The sequence below is a fragment of the Eptatretus burgeri genome, chromosome 7 (assembly GCF_056783735.1).
Source record: "Eptatretus burgeri isolate ZD-2024b chromosome 7, Ebu_testis_v1, whole genome shotgun sequence".
In the NCBI taxonomy this organism is placed as follows: Eukaryota; Metazoa; Chordata; class Myxini; order Myxiniformes; family Myxinidae; genus Eptatretus; species Eptatretus burgeri.
In genome coordinates, this window is record NC_140967.1 from 28,396,076 (window position 1) to 28,408,399 (window position 12,324).

A 12,324-nucleotide genomic window follows, 5' to 3' on the forward strand; every position below is an offset into this window, starting at 1 on the left:
ATTTGTTGGTTTTTGTGGGAAAGCAGATGAACATTCTTCCATACACACTCTCAATAAATCCGTGTCTCCACACTCAAGTGAGTTTGAATATTCTTCAAGGGATGTTAAACCTTTACCTTCTCCAGAATATGCATTGGCTCAAATGAAGGAAACAATACCAGAGGATGATTGGTAAGTTTACGCCCTATTGGTGTTTTTAGAGGAAATGCATACCTGTGTGATGATTCCACCTTGCTCAGTTGACCAAGCTGATTATAGGGGCTGAGTGTTTTCTTCTACATAAGAGCTAACACACATAGCTTGCCAATGATTTCCTGTTTCTTCATTGAATTAATCTTGTCATTTTGAGGATAGAGAGCATGTCCTATAGGGTACAGAAGGGGCTTATTATTTAGAACATTGAACTGGTATCCCACAGGTTGTGGCTGCAAATCAGTTATTATGACCAGCAGTATTAAAGATTTGAATTCTATGCTTAGGAAGTGCAGTTAATTTCAGGTGACTGCCAAGTTATTATTGGATTGTTTGTCAAAACACAACAACTCAACTGGCTCATTAATGGTCTTCATGATGGGGATAATATGCTGCCACACCTGGTCTGGTCTACATGTGATGGTAGTACAATCTTTGTGATTGACTCTTATTCCCATCCATTGTTTAATGGAGGTCATCTTTCAAAATTACAGATGGGTCTCTGCCTTTTCATGACTGTTAGGCCTGTGTTTGAGAGCAATCGATCAATCTCTCTGAAGTGTTTGTTTGGAACATTAAAAAAGTACTTTGATTGGAATAAAAAAGCATGGAACAGACCAGGTACACCTAAGGCTTGAAACAAAATGGAGTACCACATTTTCTGCAAGGTGCGCAACTTCATGGCACCTCAGTTCAATGTCTGCTTCTATTCTCACACTTGATGTTGAGCTAGTTTGTATATCATGCCAGTGCTGGATTTATGGTGGTGGTGGCCCTTTACCAATGATGAAGTAAAGCAATGGTTTTCAATTTTTTTCACTGATGTCACCCTAAACTCTTATATCTTATTCTCCGGCACCTGTATTGAATTTTCGATTTGTATAGTTGCCTTAAGAACATTGCAGGCTCCACGAGTTAAATTATTGGATAAAATACATAATTTCAGGAGTGTTTTTGCAGGCTTTTATTATCACCAATGGATTCCAGACACAACTGAAGATTGGCAAAGTGTGCAATGAGCCAGCCAAAAAGATATTGTGTTAATTTTACAACTTCCAAGCTACATTTGATATAATTTAAGTCATGGAACGATAAGTAACGAAATGAGAAACATTGCTATTTTTGTTCCAGGTATCGGATTCCGCCAACACAGAAAGTACAAATCCCTCGAACAAGTGAATGTGGACTAAATTGGGGAAACAATTTCCAACTTGACTTGTCAAATACCCATTGATGCCAAATTTTTGTAGCGAACTTGCTACACTGGTTAATATAGGGTTGACAATCTCGAATTCACAACAACAATCAATAATCCTGGATGAGCTCTTGGATGGTGGAGGCCCTAGGGCCCGTGATGAGTGGTGGAGGACCGGGGCAAGTGCCCCAGTTGCCCTTGCGTAAATGCGGCCCTGTATCGTGCTGTAATCTTTTTATCCCTCTGTCACAAAATCCAAGGCTCTTTGATTGATCGATGTCTAACCAGCAGTTGGGCAGAGTTGAAACTTATGTTTATTCAACACATGATAAGTGATACTCAAAAGACACCAGTTCAGAGTGGTACACAGCAAAGCAAATGATGACTGGCTCTTTTCTCTGATCCCCTCTCACACTGTTTACCATATATATATATATATATATATATATATATATATATATATATATATATATATATATATATATATATATATATATATATATATATATATATATACTCAGTTCAAGAACTTTCAGGAAAGCCCCTCCCACGAGAGACTACTCATAATTACTGGGTGGTTCTATAAGCAGATGCCATGAGAAATTGCACTTTAACACAAGATCGTTCAAAATCCACGAGTCACCCAAAATTTTCCGAACACGCGTGATCTTTCCACATGGCATAAAATCTAACAACAGTATTAATACTTGTCAACTTTTTACTCTGTTCAACTTTTACAATGAACATCTCTCCTCAACAAACATTAGTCGTATATATGTATATGTATATGTATATGTATGGCAGGCTGAGTTAACCCACCTCATGTTATTTCAATGATAAATGGGCTTTAACTCAAGACCCTAAGACCTTAAGCCAGGCACCTAACCGTTAAGCCAACACCAAGCTTAATTGATGGATGAGAAACATCTTCTTTAAGTATGATAGAGGCAGATTCTGGGGTTGTAATAGTTTATCCACAAAACTTTTTTTTGAAAGCCCATATTATGCAAGCAATCTCTGAGGGCATAAGCCTGAAGATGGCTTAGTGGTTAGGGTGGCTGGTTTGGGATCCTAGGGTCCTGAGTTTGAGCCCCGTTGGCTGCTGAATTAACACCAGGTGGGGTCGACTCATCCTGTCATCCTCCTGAGGTTGGTGAAATGAGTACTGGTGTACTGGTGGATGGGCACAGCATCAGTGGCACAGCCGTGCTCCAATAAATAATAGATACCCGGCAGCCAAGCTGCCATACGCAAGAACAGGACAGAACTGATGATGTCATAGCAGTGATGAAGTGTGTATGTATATATTGTGTTTGTAATATCTGTCTGTGTAAGCTGCTGTTCCTGCTGTTTTAGAATTATATAAGCAGTACTGAGATCAGCTTGGCCTCTCTTTAAATCAACTTTTTCTCAATGCATTCTTAGTACATCATAGAGTAATCGCATTTTCTTGTGGTGCAACAGGGAGAAAAAGATACAGAACCTTGTGATTTTACGGTGCTTGTTGCTTTTCCACCATGAATTGCTTCTTCCCTGTCTTCCTGACATCATCAGCTTTGCTGTTTTGGAAGTATGAGTTTGTGTCCCTCAAATTTTAATGAAACATTTCTATAACTACACTTTTCAGGCATTTTCTGATGAGTTCTCATTTGTTCCTCAAGGTCAATAATCTCCGATCGACAGTCAGCCGAATGGCTATAGTGTGTCTTGGAGAAGCATTCCAGTCATTAAAGAAGAATATGGACTCTGAGCTGGACGTTACAGTGAACGTACTCTTGCACAAGTCAGGAGAGAGCAGCCATTTCATTCGGGAAGAGGTTAACAGGTCCCTGGAACTTATGATAGCAAACATCACGGCAACACGAGCCTTGGGAGCGTTGGCCAAGTGTGGTGTTCAGTGAGTCAATGTTTCGTTTTAGTTTTCTTAGATGGGTAGAGTTTTCTTGATTGCACAGATAATCCAGCAGACAATTTCCTTGAGTGTCAATCTGTGTATTAGATTAGCAAAAATGGTGAAATTACTGATGCTCCTGTGGCTGCTTCCTTTACCCTTCCCTCCCCCTTACTTTGATATCTTTTGTAATACTTTCTTGTCTTCTCTCTCCTTCCCTTTTACCTTAATTTTATTTATTTTCCTGTCCTTCCAATTGTGCCCTTCCCCGTTGCACATAATAATAATTATACAGACGTCCTCTGAAAATATAGCACTTAACGTTGGATTTCTGAACTGTTTAACTTTATGGTTAAACTATATTTACCATGCTTGATAACTCTTCTCAATCAGAGATTTTTTTATTTTATTTAAAGCATCACATAAAATAGTCTGCATTTATGCTATACAGTATAACTATCTGAATGCTGCTCATCATATGTGATTTGTGAGTGTGATTTCTTCAGGCACAGAAATCCTGCAGTTCGGAGGTGCACAGCACAACACATGTCTGCATTGGTGTTTCGGCTTGGCCCTGATCGATTGCTCACAGGCATCAAGGATGTAACTGATAGGGTCCTTTCTGCTGCCTCGGTCTTCACACGGGATAGCCTAGCTGAGACCAGGTATGCCCCTTGCTGTGAACAAAGCAAATGTCTCTTGTTTCCTTTTGAATGTTTTGTGTCATTTCCTTCTTAACACCAATGGGAAGGTCTATATATATATATATATATATATATATATATATATATATATATATATATATATATATATATATATATATATATATATATATATATATATATATATATATATATATATATTTAAGCCTGGTGTTGACGCAGTGGTTAGGGCAGCGGCTTGGGATCCAAAATGTCCTGAGTTCAAGCCCCGTTGGGCCACTGAATTAATACACCAGGGGGTTGACTCAGCCTGTCATCCTTCCGAGGTCGGCGAAATGAGTACCAGTATACTGGGCCGGTGTATACCCCGGCTAAAATAGGTGTACCATATCCCTGTGTCGTAAGAGGCGACCAGGGTTGCGTCAGGAAGGGCATCCGGCGTAAAACATGTGCCAAATCACAATGCGGATCATACGGATGATCCGCTGTGGCGACCCCTAACGGGAGCAGCCGAAAGAAGAAGAAGATATATATATATATATATATATATATATATATATATATATATATATATATATATATATATATATATATATATATATATATATATATATATATATATATATATATATATATATTGTTACGGTTGTGGAAATTCACAGATCACCATTCAGGTTCCCTGAAGATTAGTTATGTCGATAAGTGTGTGTCCAGATTAGATTTCCCCACCAATGTCTAACGGAAATTATTCGTGTGCCGGGCTGTGAACCTTTGAGGTAGTGTTATTCTTTCCTATCGTTATTTTAAACAACATCTCCTCACCACCTTCGCCACAACCGCCAACATCTCCTCACTGCCTTCGTCACAACCGCCAACATCTCACCACCTTCACCACAACCGCCAACGTCTCCTCACCACCTTCGCCACAACCGCCAACATCTCCTCGCCATCATCTCCACAAACACCGCCATCTTTTCCCCAACAAACAACATCAACAAATGAACAACGTCTCCTCACCTTCATCTCCACAAACGCAGTCATCTTTTCGCCAGCAACGGCATCCACAAACGAACGGCATCTCCGCCGACAAACGCGAGGACTCCCTCATTGGAGCGTAAGCCGGTGATTTCTACCACGTCCGCGTTGTCCGCGTTTGACGGCAAGATCGGATCAGAATGACAAAAGGGGCAGAGCCAGCAGGGGGTGAAGGGTCAGAGGTGAAAGACCAAACACCACTCCCCCCCCCGAACCCGATAAAAGGCCGGGCTGAAGCGCCGAGACACCAGTTGAGTGGAGGTCGGGGTTGAGTTGAGTCGGCAGTCTGGAGTCTGCAGTTCGGAGTTTGGAGGCTGGAGTCCAGTCAAGCGTGCAGAGTTGTGGGTCGGTGGAGGCGGCAGCGAAGTCGCCAGCCGGAGAGAGGTCGCCAGCTGGAGAGAAGTCGCCAGCTAGCGACATGGTCCAAAGTGATCGGGACGGTCCGAGCGATGCTGAGGAGTGAGCAGGCTCTTAAGAGAGCATAAACTCTAAAAGAGCAAGGCCCATTCGCTCCTCGGAGGCGTCGTTGGCCAGGTCCAATCGACCAGGCCACACGGCTAGGCCTGGACCAACCAAGTCGCCGCTATATCAGCTGCCGTGTTGACGACGAGACACACCGAGGGTCACCGAACCAGGGCCCAGCGAGTCACCATGAGGGTGGCAGGTAACCTGCAGGGTCTCGCGGAGCTCCTTCGGTCTTCACAGCTCCGCGGAACATTAAAGGCCTACGGGCCCTGTTCTCCCTTTTCTTTCCTGGGGTTTTTGCATGGAAGTCTGTGGCGCCTTGTCCGCTAAGTAGAATTGTTGTTAAGTGCATGTACGTAGTAAATAGACAACGGCTGTAGGTCTTTTTGCTCGTGTCTTGTCCCTTACCCTCATTCATTGCATACGTGCCTGCATTAAAAATAAATGTCCTCATTGTTTGAATATTCACCTGCTCGTTGCGTCCCTTCCTCCATTGACCTGCCAGAATTGCTTTCGCAATAAATAGCGGGTTTTTAACACCGATAAGCTAATCGGCTCCAACGGGGCTTGGCAATAATACACCACTCGGCAATCGCAAATGGAGCGAGCTGCTGAAGCGGCTCATTTCCAAGTAGGTCCCGTTGAGGTACAACCTCTTGGTAGTCTGTCCGCGCAAATAATTAGGTAAATCGACAATTCGGCAATCGACCCTGTAGCGCGAGCAGAGCATTGACAAGGTTGTGGTGTGGTTAAAAACACAGCCATAGCTGGATTTCGGCATTGATCTGAAAGCTGCGACTGGATTGCCACGGTCGTTGGGCGCGCGGTCGCAATTAGCTAAAAGCGGTCGCCCGCACTCCAGAGTGATGAGAATCCACAACAATATATATATATATATATATATATATATATATATATATATATATATATATATATATATATATATATATATATATATATATATATATTGTTGTGGTTGAGGAAATTCGCAAACCACCATTCAGGTCCCGTAGGTGAGATATCTCTGTAAGTATATGTGTAGTTAGCCCAAACCCATTGTTTAGAGGGAATAAATGTCATTCATTCGGGCTGCGACCCTTCAAGATAGCCGTTTTTCTGTTCTATATTTATTTTGAACCAACCACGTCTCAACCGCCATCACACAACAACCACCAACCGCAACGCCGCTTCACAACAACAACAACAACAACGCCAACAGCCACAACCTTTACCGTCACAACTCGCTCTCGCAATCATCGCATCACCGCCATTCCAAGCGTCACCGTGGCCAGGGACCACCACAATAAACCCTCCACCACCTCCACCTCTCCTCCTTCTGCCGCCATTCCCGCACCGCTTGTGGGCGCCGATCCTGGACTCGTACAGGGCGTGCGCCGAGCAGCGGGTGCAAAAAGCGGCCTTTCCGGGGAAGTCGGATCAGGAATGATTCACGCCCACTTCTGTTCCGTCCTATCAGCGAGCGCGGGGCGATTTGGCCCCGCCTCCAGGCGCGTCGGAGTAGAATCGATATATGCAAATTTGAGGATCAGGAATGATTCACGCCCACTTTTTCTCCGTCCAATGGGCGAGCGTGGCTCCGCCCCCGAGCCGATCCTGATCCGAAAATCTGCATATGGTTTCTCCTGCTGACTATAAAGCGCCGAGCGCGGGGCGAATAGAGAGAGAGAGAAGAGTTTCTGTTTCGGGCTCGAGTGAGAGAAGAGTTTCTGTTCCGGGTTCGAGGAGAGAGAAGAGTTTCTGTTTCCGGCTCGAGTTGGAGAGAAGAGTTTCTGTTTTGGGCTCGAGTTGGAGAAAGTTTCTGTTTCGGGCTCGGGCGAGTTGTGGCTGCGGCGGCGAAGTGTGGCAGCAGCAGTCAAGACGGGTCTGGAGGAGAGTCGGTCTGTCGGGGTTCGGAGTCTGTCGGGGAGCTGCAGAGAGGAGAAGCCGGGAACGCGGCCGAGGGCGCAGTGGAGTCGCTCGTCGCGGGACCCAAGCAAGTCAGCTATCCTCTTTCCCCAGAGCATCAACAACCCCCCCCCCCCCGTTTCCCCCCCGCGCTGAGATAGTGCGAAAAGGGGGCCCCGTTCCCACCCCATTCCAGACAGTGCCAGCGAGGCCCGCGGAGTCGGGGCGCCGCCGCCATTTTGCGGCTCATCACCAGACGGGTAGGCTCGACGCGGTTTCGGCCCCAGGCTCGTCTGCCCCCTGGTCGTAGAGGGTGGCCCTTTTTCTTTTGCTCTGGAGTATATGTGTTGTCGGCGCCGTCTGTAAAGTAAAACTGTGTAAGTGTTGCCGTGTGCTCGCGTCGTCGGAAGTAGATCTGCATTGTGTTTCTTTTGTTGCAATTGCTTTTGGTGTATAATTGTTGCGTTTTTGTTACATTTGCTTTTGGTGCATAATTGTAATTGTATATGTGTGCTTTCCGTTTGCAGCGGAATAAATGTGCCTTATGTTGAACTGTTTTTCCCGTTTCGCTTCGTCTTTTCTTTAATTGAATCTCCATATTACTTCACGTAAAGGGTTGGTAGTGGGCTAAATACGCCCGAGAATTAATCGGAACTGTCGAGGTTGACGATAACACCGCTCGGTTATCCCGATAGTATGGAACGGGTCGCTTAAAGTGGCCCCTGTCCGAAGTCGACCTGCGGCGAGGTGCGATCGCCCGGTCTACCCTCCGTGTGGGTACTTAGGTAGGTCGAATTTGGCGAACAACCCTATCCCACGCGGGGGGCCGATTGGCACGATCGTGGTGAGGCCGAAAGGCCCACCCGTGACTAGTTCCCGGCGTTAGTCCGAGAGGGTCACGACGGAATTGTCCGTCCGGTGGGCGACGTGCCGCGATTCGAGTTATGTGGCCGCTCGCACGCCGGCGGGCGCGAATTCGCAACAATATATATATATATATATATATATATATATATATATATATATATATATATATATATATATATATATATATATATATATATATATATATATATATGTACACACACACATAAAAGGCTGTGTGTGTTGATTGGTATTTACATATGCGGGTTACAAAAAGTGAAATTGAGCCCTCCCGTGTGTGTGTGTGTGTGTGTGTGTGTGTGTGTACGTACGTGTGTGTGTGTGTGTGTGTGTGTGTGTGTGTGTGTGTGTGTGTACGTACGTGTGTGTGTGTGTGTGTGTGTGTGTGTGTGTGTGTGTACGTACGTGCAAGTTTCTGTTGCCTGCTATCTCCACGTGGGTGGGTTTCACGAGGTGAAACCAAGACCTACCAGGTGTGTGTGTGTGTGTGTGTGTGTGTGTGTGTGTGTGTGTGTGTGTGTGTGTGTGTGTGTGTGTGTGTGTGTGTGTGTGTGTGTGTGTGTGTGTTATAAACATGGCCGCTGCTAGCTAATTGTATTAACAGGAAGTGATAGAAACCTGACTCCAACCATCCATGGATATTTCCGAGAATCCAATTTGCATTTGGGAACAGAACAATTATGGATAGCCATTTTGAAATTGACACTCTCGTCTAAATGATGAAAATTATGTTGAAAAGGTGATTTAATTGACAGATTTTGTACAAGAAACTTCAGGTTTGAAGTGCCTGGCGAGCTAGAGTCGATGTAAACACACAGGCAGCACATGTGCAAAAGACCTCATTTAGTATTTGTCATTTTTAAGTCACGTGTTTACACCGACCATACTAAAGTCTTAATCCACGTAACAGTATGTTATGTTTTGCACAAAATGATAGAATGTTTTCCGATCCTGTATGTTCCAGGCACTCTCTTTTCCTTCCATCCCTTTCCTCCTTTCTCCCTCCCCACATACCTTTCATCAGCTAAATTGCTCCTCTCCCTACCTTCCACCCTCCTCCCTCCTTCCACAAAACATGTCAGTGACCCCTTTATATATTGTACAATAACAACCATAATATGTGTGAACCAATGTATCTTCATGGTGTACAGGTATTATGGGAAGCAGATGATTGATGTGATGATGCGTCATCAGGAATTTAACAAGATTGTTGAGAAATGTGTCCCTTCCAGAGAGGCGGGTTACATCCTTGAGACTGTAAACACTCTTAAGTGTAAGGTACGTTGCATTTACCAGTCCACTTCAAATGTGTCAAGGGTGATTGTAATGGAAATTGGAAATGAAAACAGTAGTTGCAACAGTAAGATTCCGGTTTTTTTGTGGGCTCCACTGTTCTTCTATAGGGTTTGGGGAAATTTCCTTCTGAATCCTCCAGCCAGCCCTTTCTACTTTACACCAAAAATTCTGATACAACATCAGGCAGGTAAAGTCTGTTGGTCAGTTTCATATCTTCCCCCTCCCCCACCATCACCCCCAACAGCCATAACATTTTGCAATCTTATACATCATATCATTTGAAAATCACATCAACAGATAATTACAAATGGAAAATATACTACATCTGTAAAAGATGCAAAAAAGTATTTGGCCCCATTCATGAAGAATGTTGTCCTGTTGACTAACTACATTGTGTTGCTTTTTTCTCTTGAAATTTGCATTCGTGTTGTGTTTGCTCAGCAGCAGAGAGACCAGACTGACTTTACGTCAGCAGATGGGCCACCCAGTCTCATCCCGAGTTCTTCGGGAAAATGCTGAGCAGCTCAAAACCCTTACGGACCTCTTGGAATCAAAAGATTTTCGGGAAAGAATCGAGGGGATTAAAAGGATTGTGGATTGCTGTTCGGGTCAACCTGTCTTTGTGTCTGCAAACCTGATGAAGGTGTTGACAATAATCTTCTTATACATCAATAATATGCTTATTGTGTTTGTTTGTCTGCCTTTCCGATAATTTTCTTTGAAACTACTTGACCAAGGACCATAAAACCTACACCATTAGTCTTGACCGAAGGGGCTGCGAGAGAGAGAGAGAGAGAGAGTGTGTGTGTGTGTGTGTGTGTGTGTGTGTGTGTGTGTGTGTGTGTGTGTGTGTGTGTGTGTGTGTCCACGTCTCTATATTTTTGCTTTAAATATTTTTTTATCTCTGCAATCACTTATCTGATCAATGCAAAACTTTAAACATAGAAGGGGCTCCCCATGGAGAATGTTTCATGATTAACTTTGATGTCAGAGGTCACATGGTATGGCAGCCATATTGGATTAAAGGGGAAAAAATTGGACTTCTCCAAAACCGCTCAACAAAAAAAATTGAAACTTGGCTAATGTCATCATGTGGTGTATTGAGCGATAACAATGAAACCATCGCTGAATTGGTATTCCAGCCATCATTTGTTGAATTGAAATCCTTATCCAAAAAATCTGAAACTTCATGTACTGTATTTGATCTATGACCTGATGTAAGTGAGGAATTAAATGTGTGACATCATCGGTCAGGTGGTCTGGTGGCCATATTGGAATGAAAATTAAAATATAAAAAAATCTCCAGAATTGCTTTACAGATTGACGTGAAACTTCATACATTTGATCGACAAGCCATGGGGAATGCAGTTTGAATTTTTTTTTCATATTCATCTTCATTGACACAATTTAGCCTTAATGTGCAAAAAAGTTGTCGTCAGATATCCTAATAATCAATAAAGCTACGGATTATGGCAATGTATGGGACATAATAGGGTGCATGGATGATATGCGTATATGGGCCATTATAGTAGCGTGCTCAGTTAACGATGGTATATTTATTCAGAATGAGTGCATGAGGCGAGACTCTGTGCTCCACAGAGTGCCACTCCAGTTATAAAAGTCTTTGTCTGAGGAGTTGCGGTTATATATGTATTTTTTCCATTATGAATCACCTTAAATATGTTTTTTCTCATTCAGGTTACTTATCCACTATTTTTACTGAAGAATCGCATGAAGATGAAATATCACGAGATTTGGAATTAAATGTTGCTTTTTTATTTGCAGAATTTTTTTTTTGCAGAATTTCAGAATTAATGAATCAATATATGATCGCTTTCATAGCTTTGCCTTTTGAATACATATGTAGTATATACTGTAGTGTCTCCAATCATGGTGGGGCGTACGATTTTTTTTGAAAATCAAAGTGTGGCGTGGGACAAAAAAGGTTGAGAAACACTGGTCTAGTGGATTGTTATTACTCTGCAATACCCAGACGTTTTCAGACATGCAACATGGCTTACTTGAGTAAGACCCACTCTATGTCCTTTGGCATGAACATCTGAAACGTGATGTCAGAAGCGGCAAGACCCAAGTTATGCCTTTAATTCAGGAACGGTCTCCTTCAAGCACCACCAAGCTTGCAAAAGTGAGTAAATAACTGAAAACTATTTGGAAGAGCGGATGCGATCTCCAACTGCAACTTGCTGAATCTAAGGGTCACAGGCACAGGTGCATGATCAACATGGCTGCCAACATTCCACCCCCAAATGGGTTTCAAAATGAGAGGTGATTAGAGGAGTAATTGGGACAATATTAGAGCTGAATTTGAGGATTATTTACTGGCAACCAACTTGAATAAGAATTCAGAGGAAGTGCAAATGGCAACTCTGAGAAGGGTGGTGGGCAGTGAATGTCGTCATGTTTAGAAGCGCAACTTGAATCTCAGTGGAGCAGAGGAAAGATGTGACTGCTATACTAATTGCATTAGAGAGGTACTTCAAGCCGGCGAGAAATGTGATTTTTGAATGATGCTTGTTTGGCAAGCCGTAAGCAAGAAGTGGGTGAATCCATTGACAATTTTGTTATGTGCCAAAGAGAAAACCCACAACTTCCAAGTGAAAAAAAAGCATCTTGTGAAGATGGCTTATTGGAAGATGAGCTAATTTGAGACAAAATTTTCTCCATGTTTCCAATGAGAGCACTTTCCATCGCTTCCTGAAGGAAGGTGATTCAACTCTACACAGAGCCATCGAGACGTGCTGGGCGGCGGAGTTCATAGACATATGGTTGAAAGCAAT

The 12,324-nt window shown here is 43.3% G+C and overlaps 1 protein-coding gene across 6 annotated transcripts in view; it reads left to right on the forward strand.

Annotated features, from left to right (window-relative positions):
* The window catches only part of TOGARAM1 (TOG array regulator of axonemal microtubules 1), a 51,090-nt gene that overhangs the window by 23,595 nt on the left and 15,171 nt on the right, over positions 1-12,324 (forward strand). For 4 of the 6 annotated variants that reach the window (XM_085887823.1, XM_085887824.1, XM_085887820.1 and 1 more), the window contains exons 7-13: positions 27-171; positions 2,852-2,957; positions 3,049-3,284; positions 3,785-3,943; positions 9,382-9,508; positions 9,634-9,713; positions 9,968-10,169. In XM_085887823.1, the coding sequence (XP_085743949.1) occupies positions 27-171; positions 2,852-2,957; positions 3,049-3,284; positions 3,785-3,943; positions 9,382-9,508; positions 9,634-9,713; positions 9,968-10,169 (1,055 nt within the window). The remainder of the gene's footprint in view (positions 1-26; positions 172-2,851; positions 2,958-3,048; positions 3,285-3,784; positions 3,944-9,381; positions 9,509-9,633; positions 9,714-9,967; positions 10,170-12,324) is intronic. The other 2 variants (XM_085887821.1, XR_015059952.1) reach the window with 2 other exon arrangements.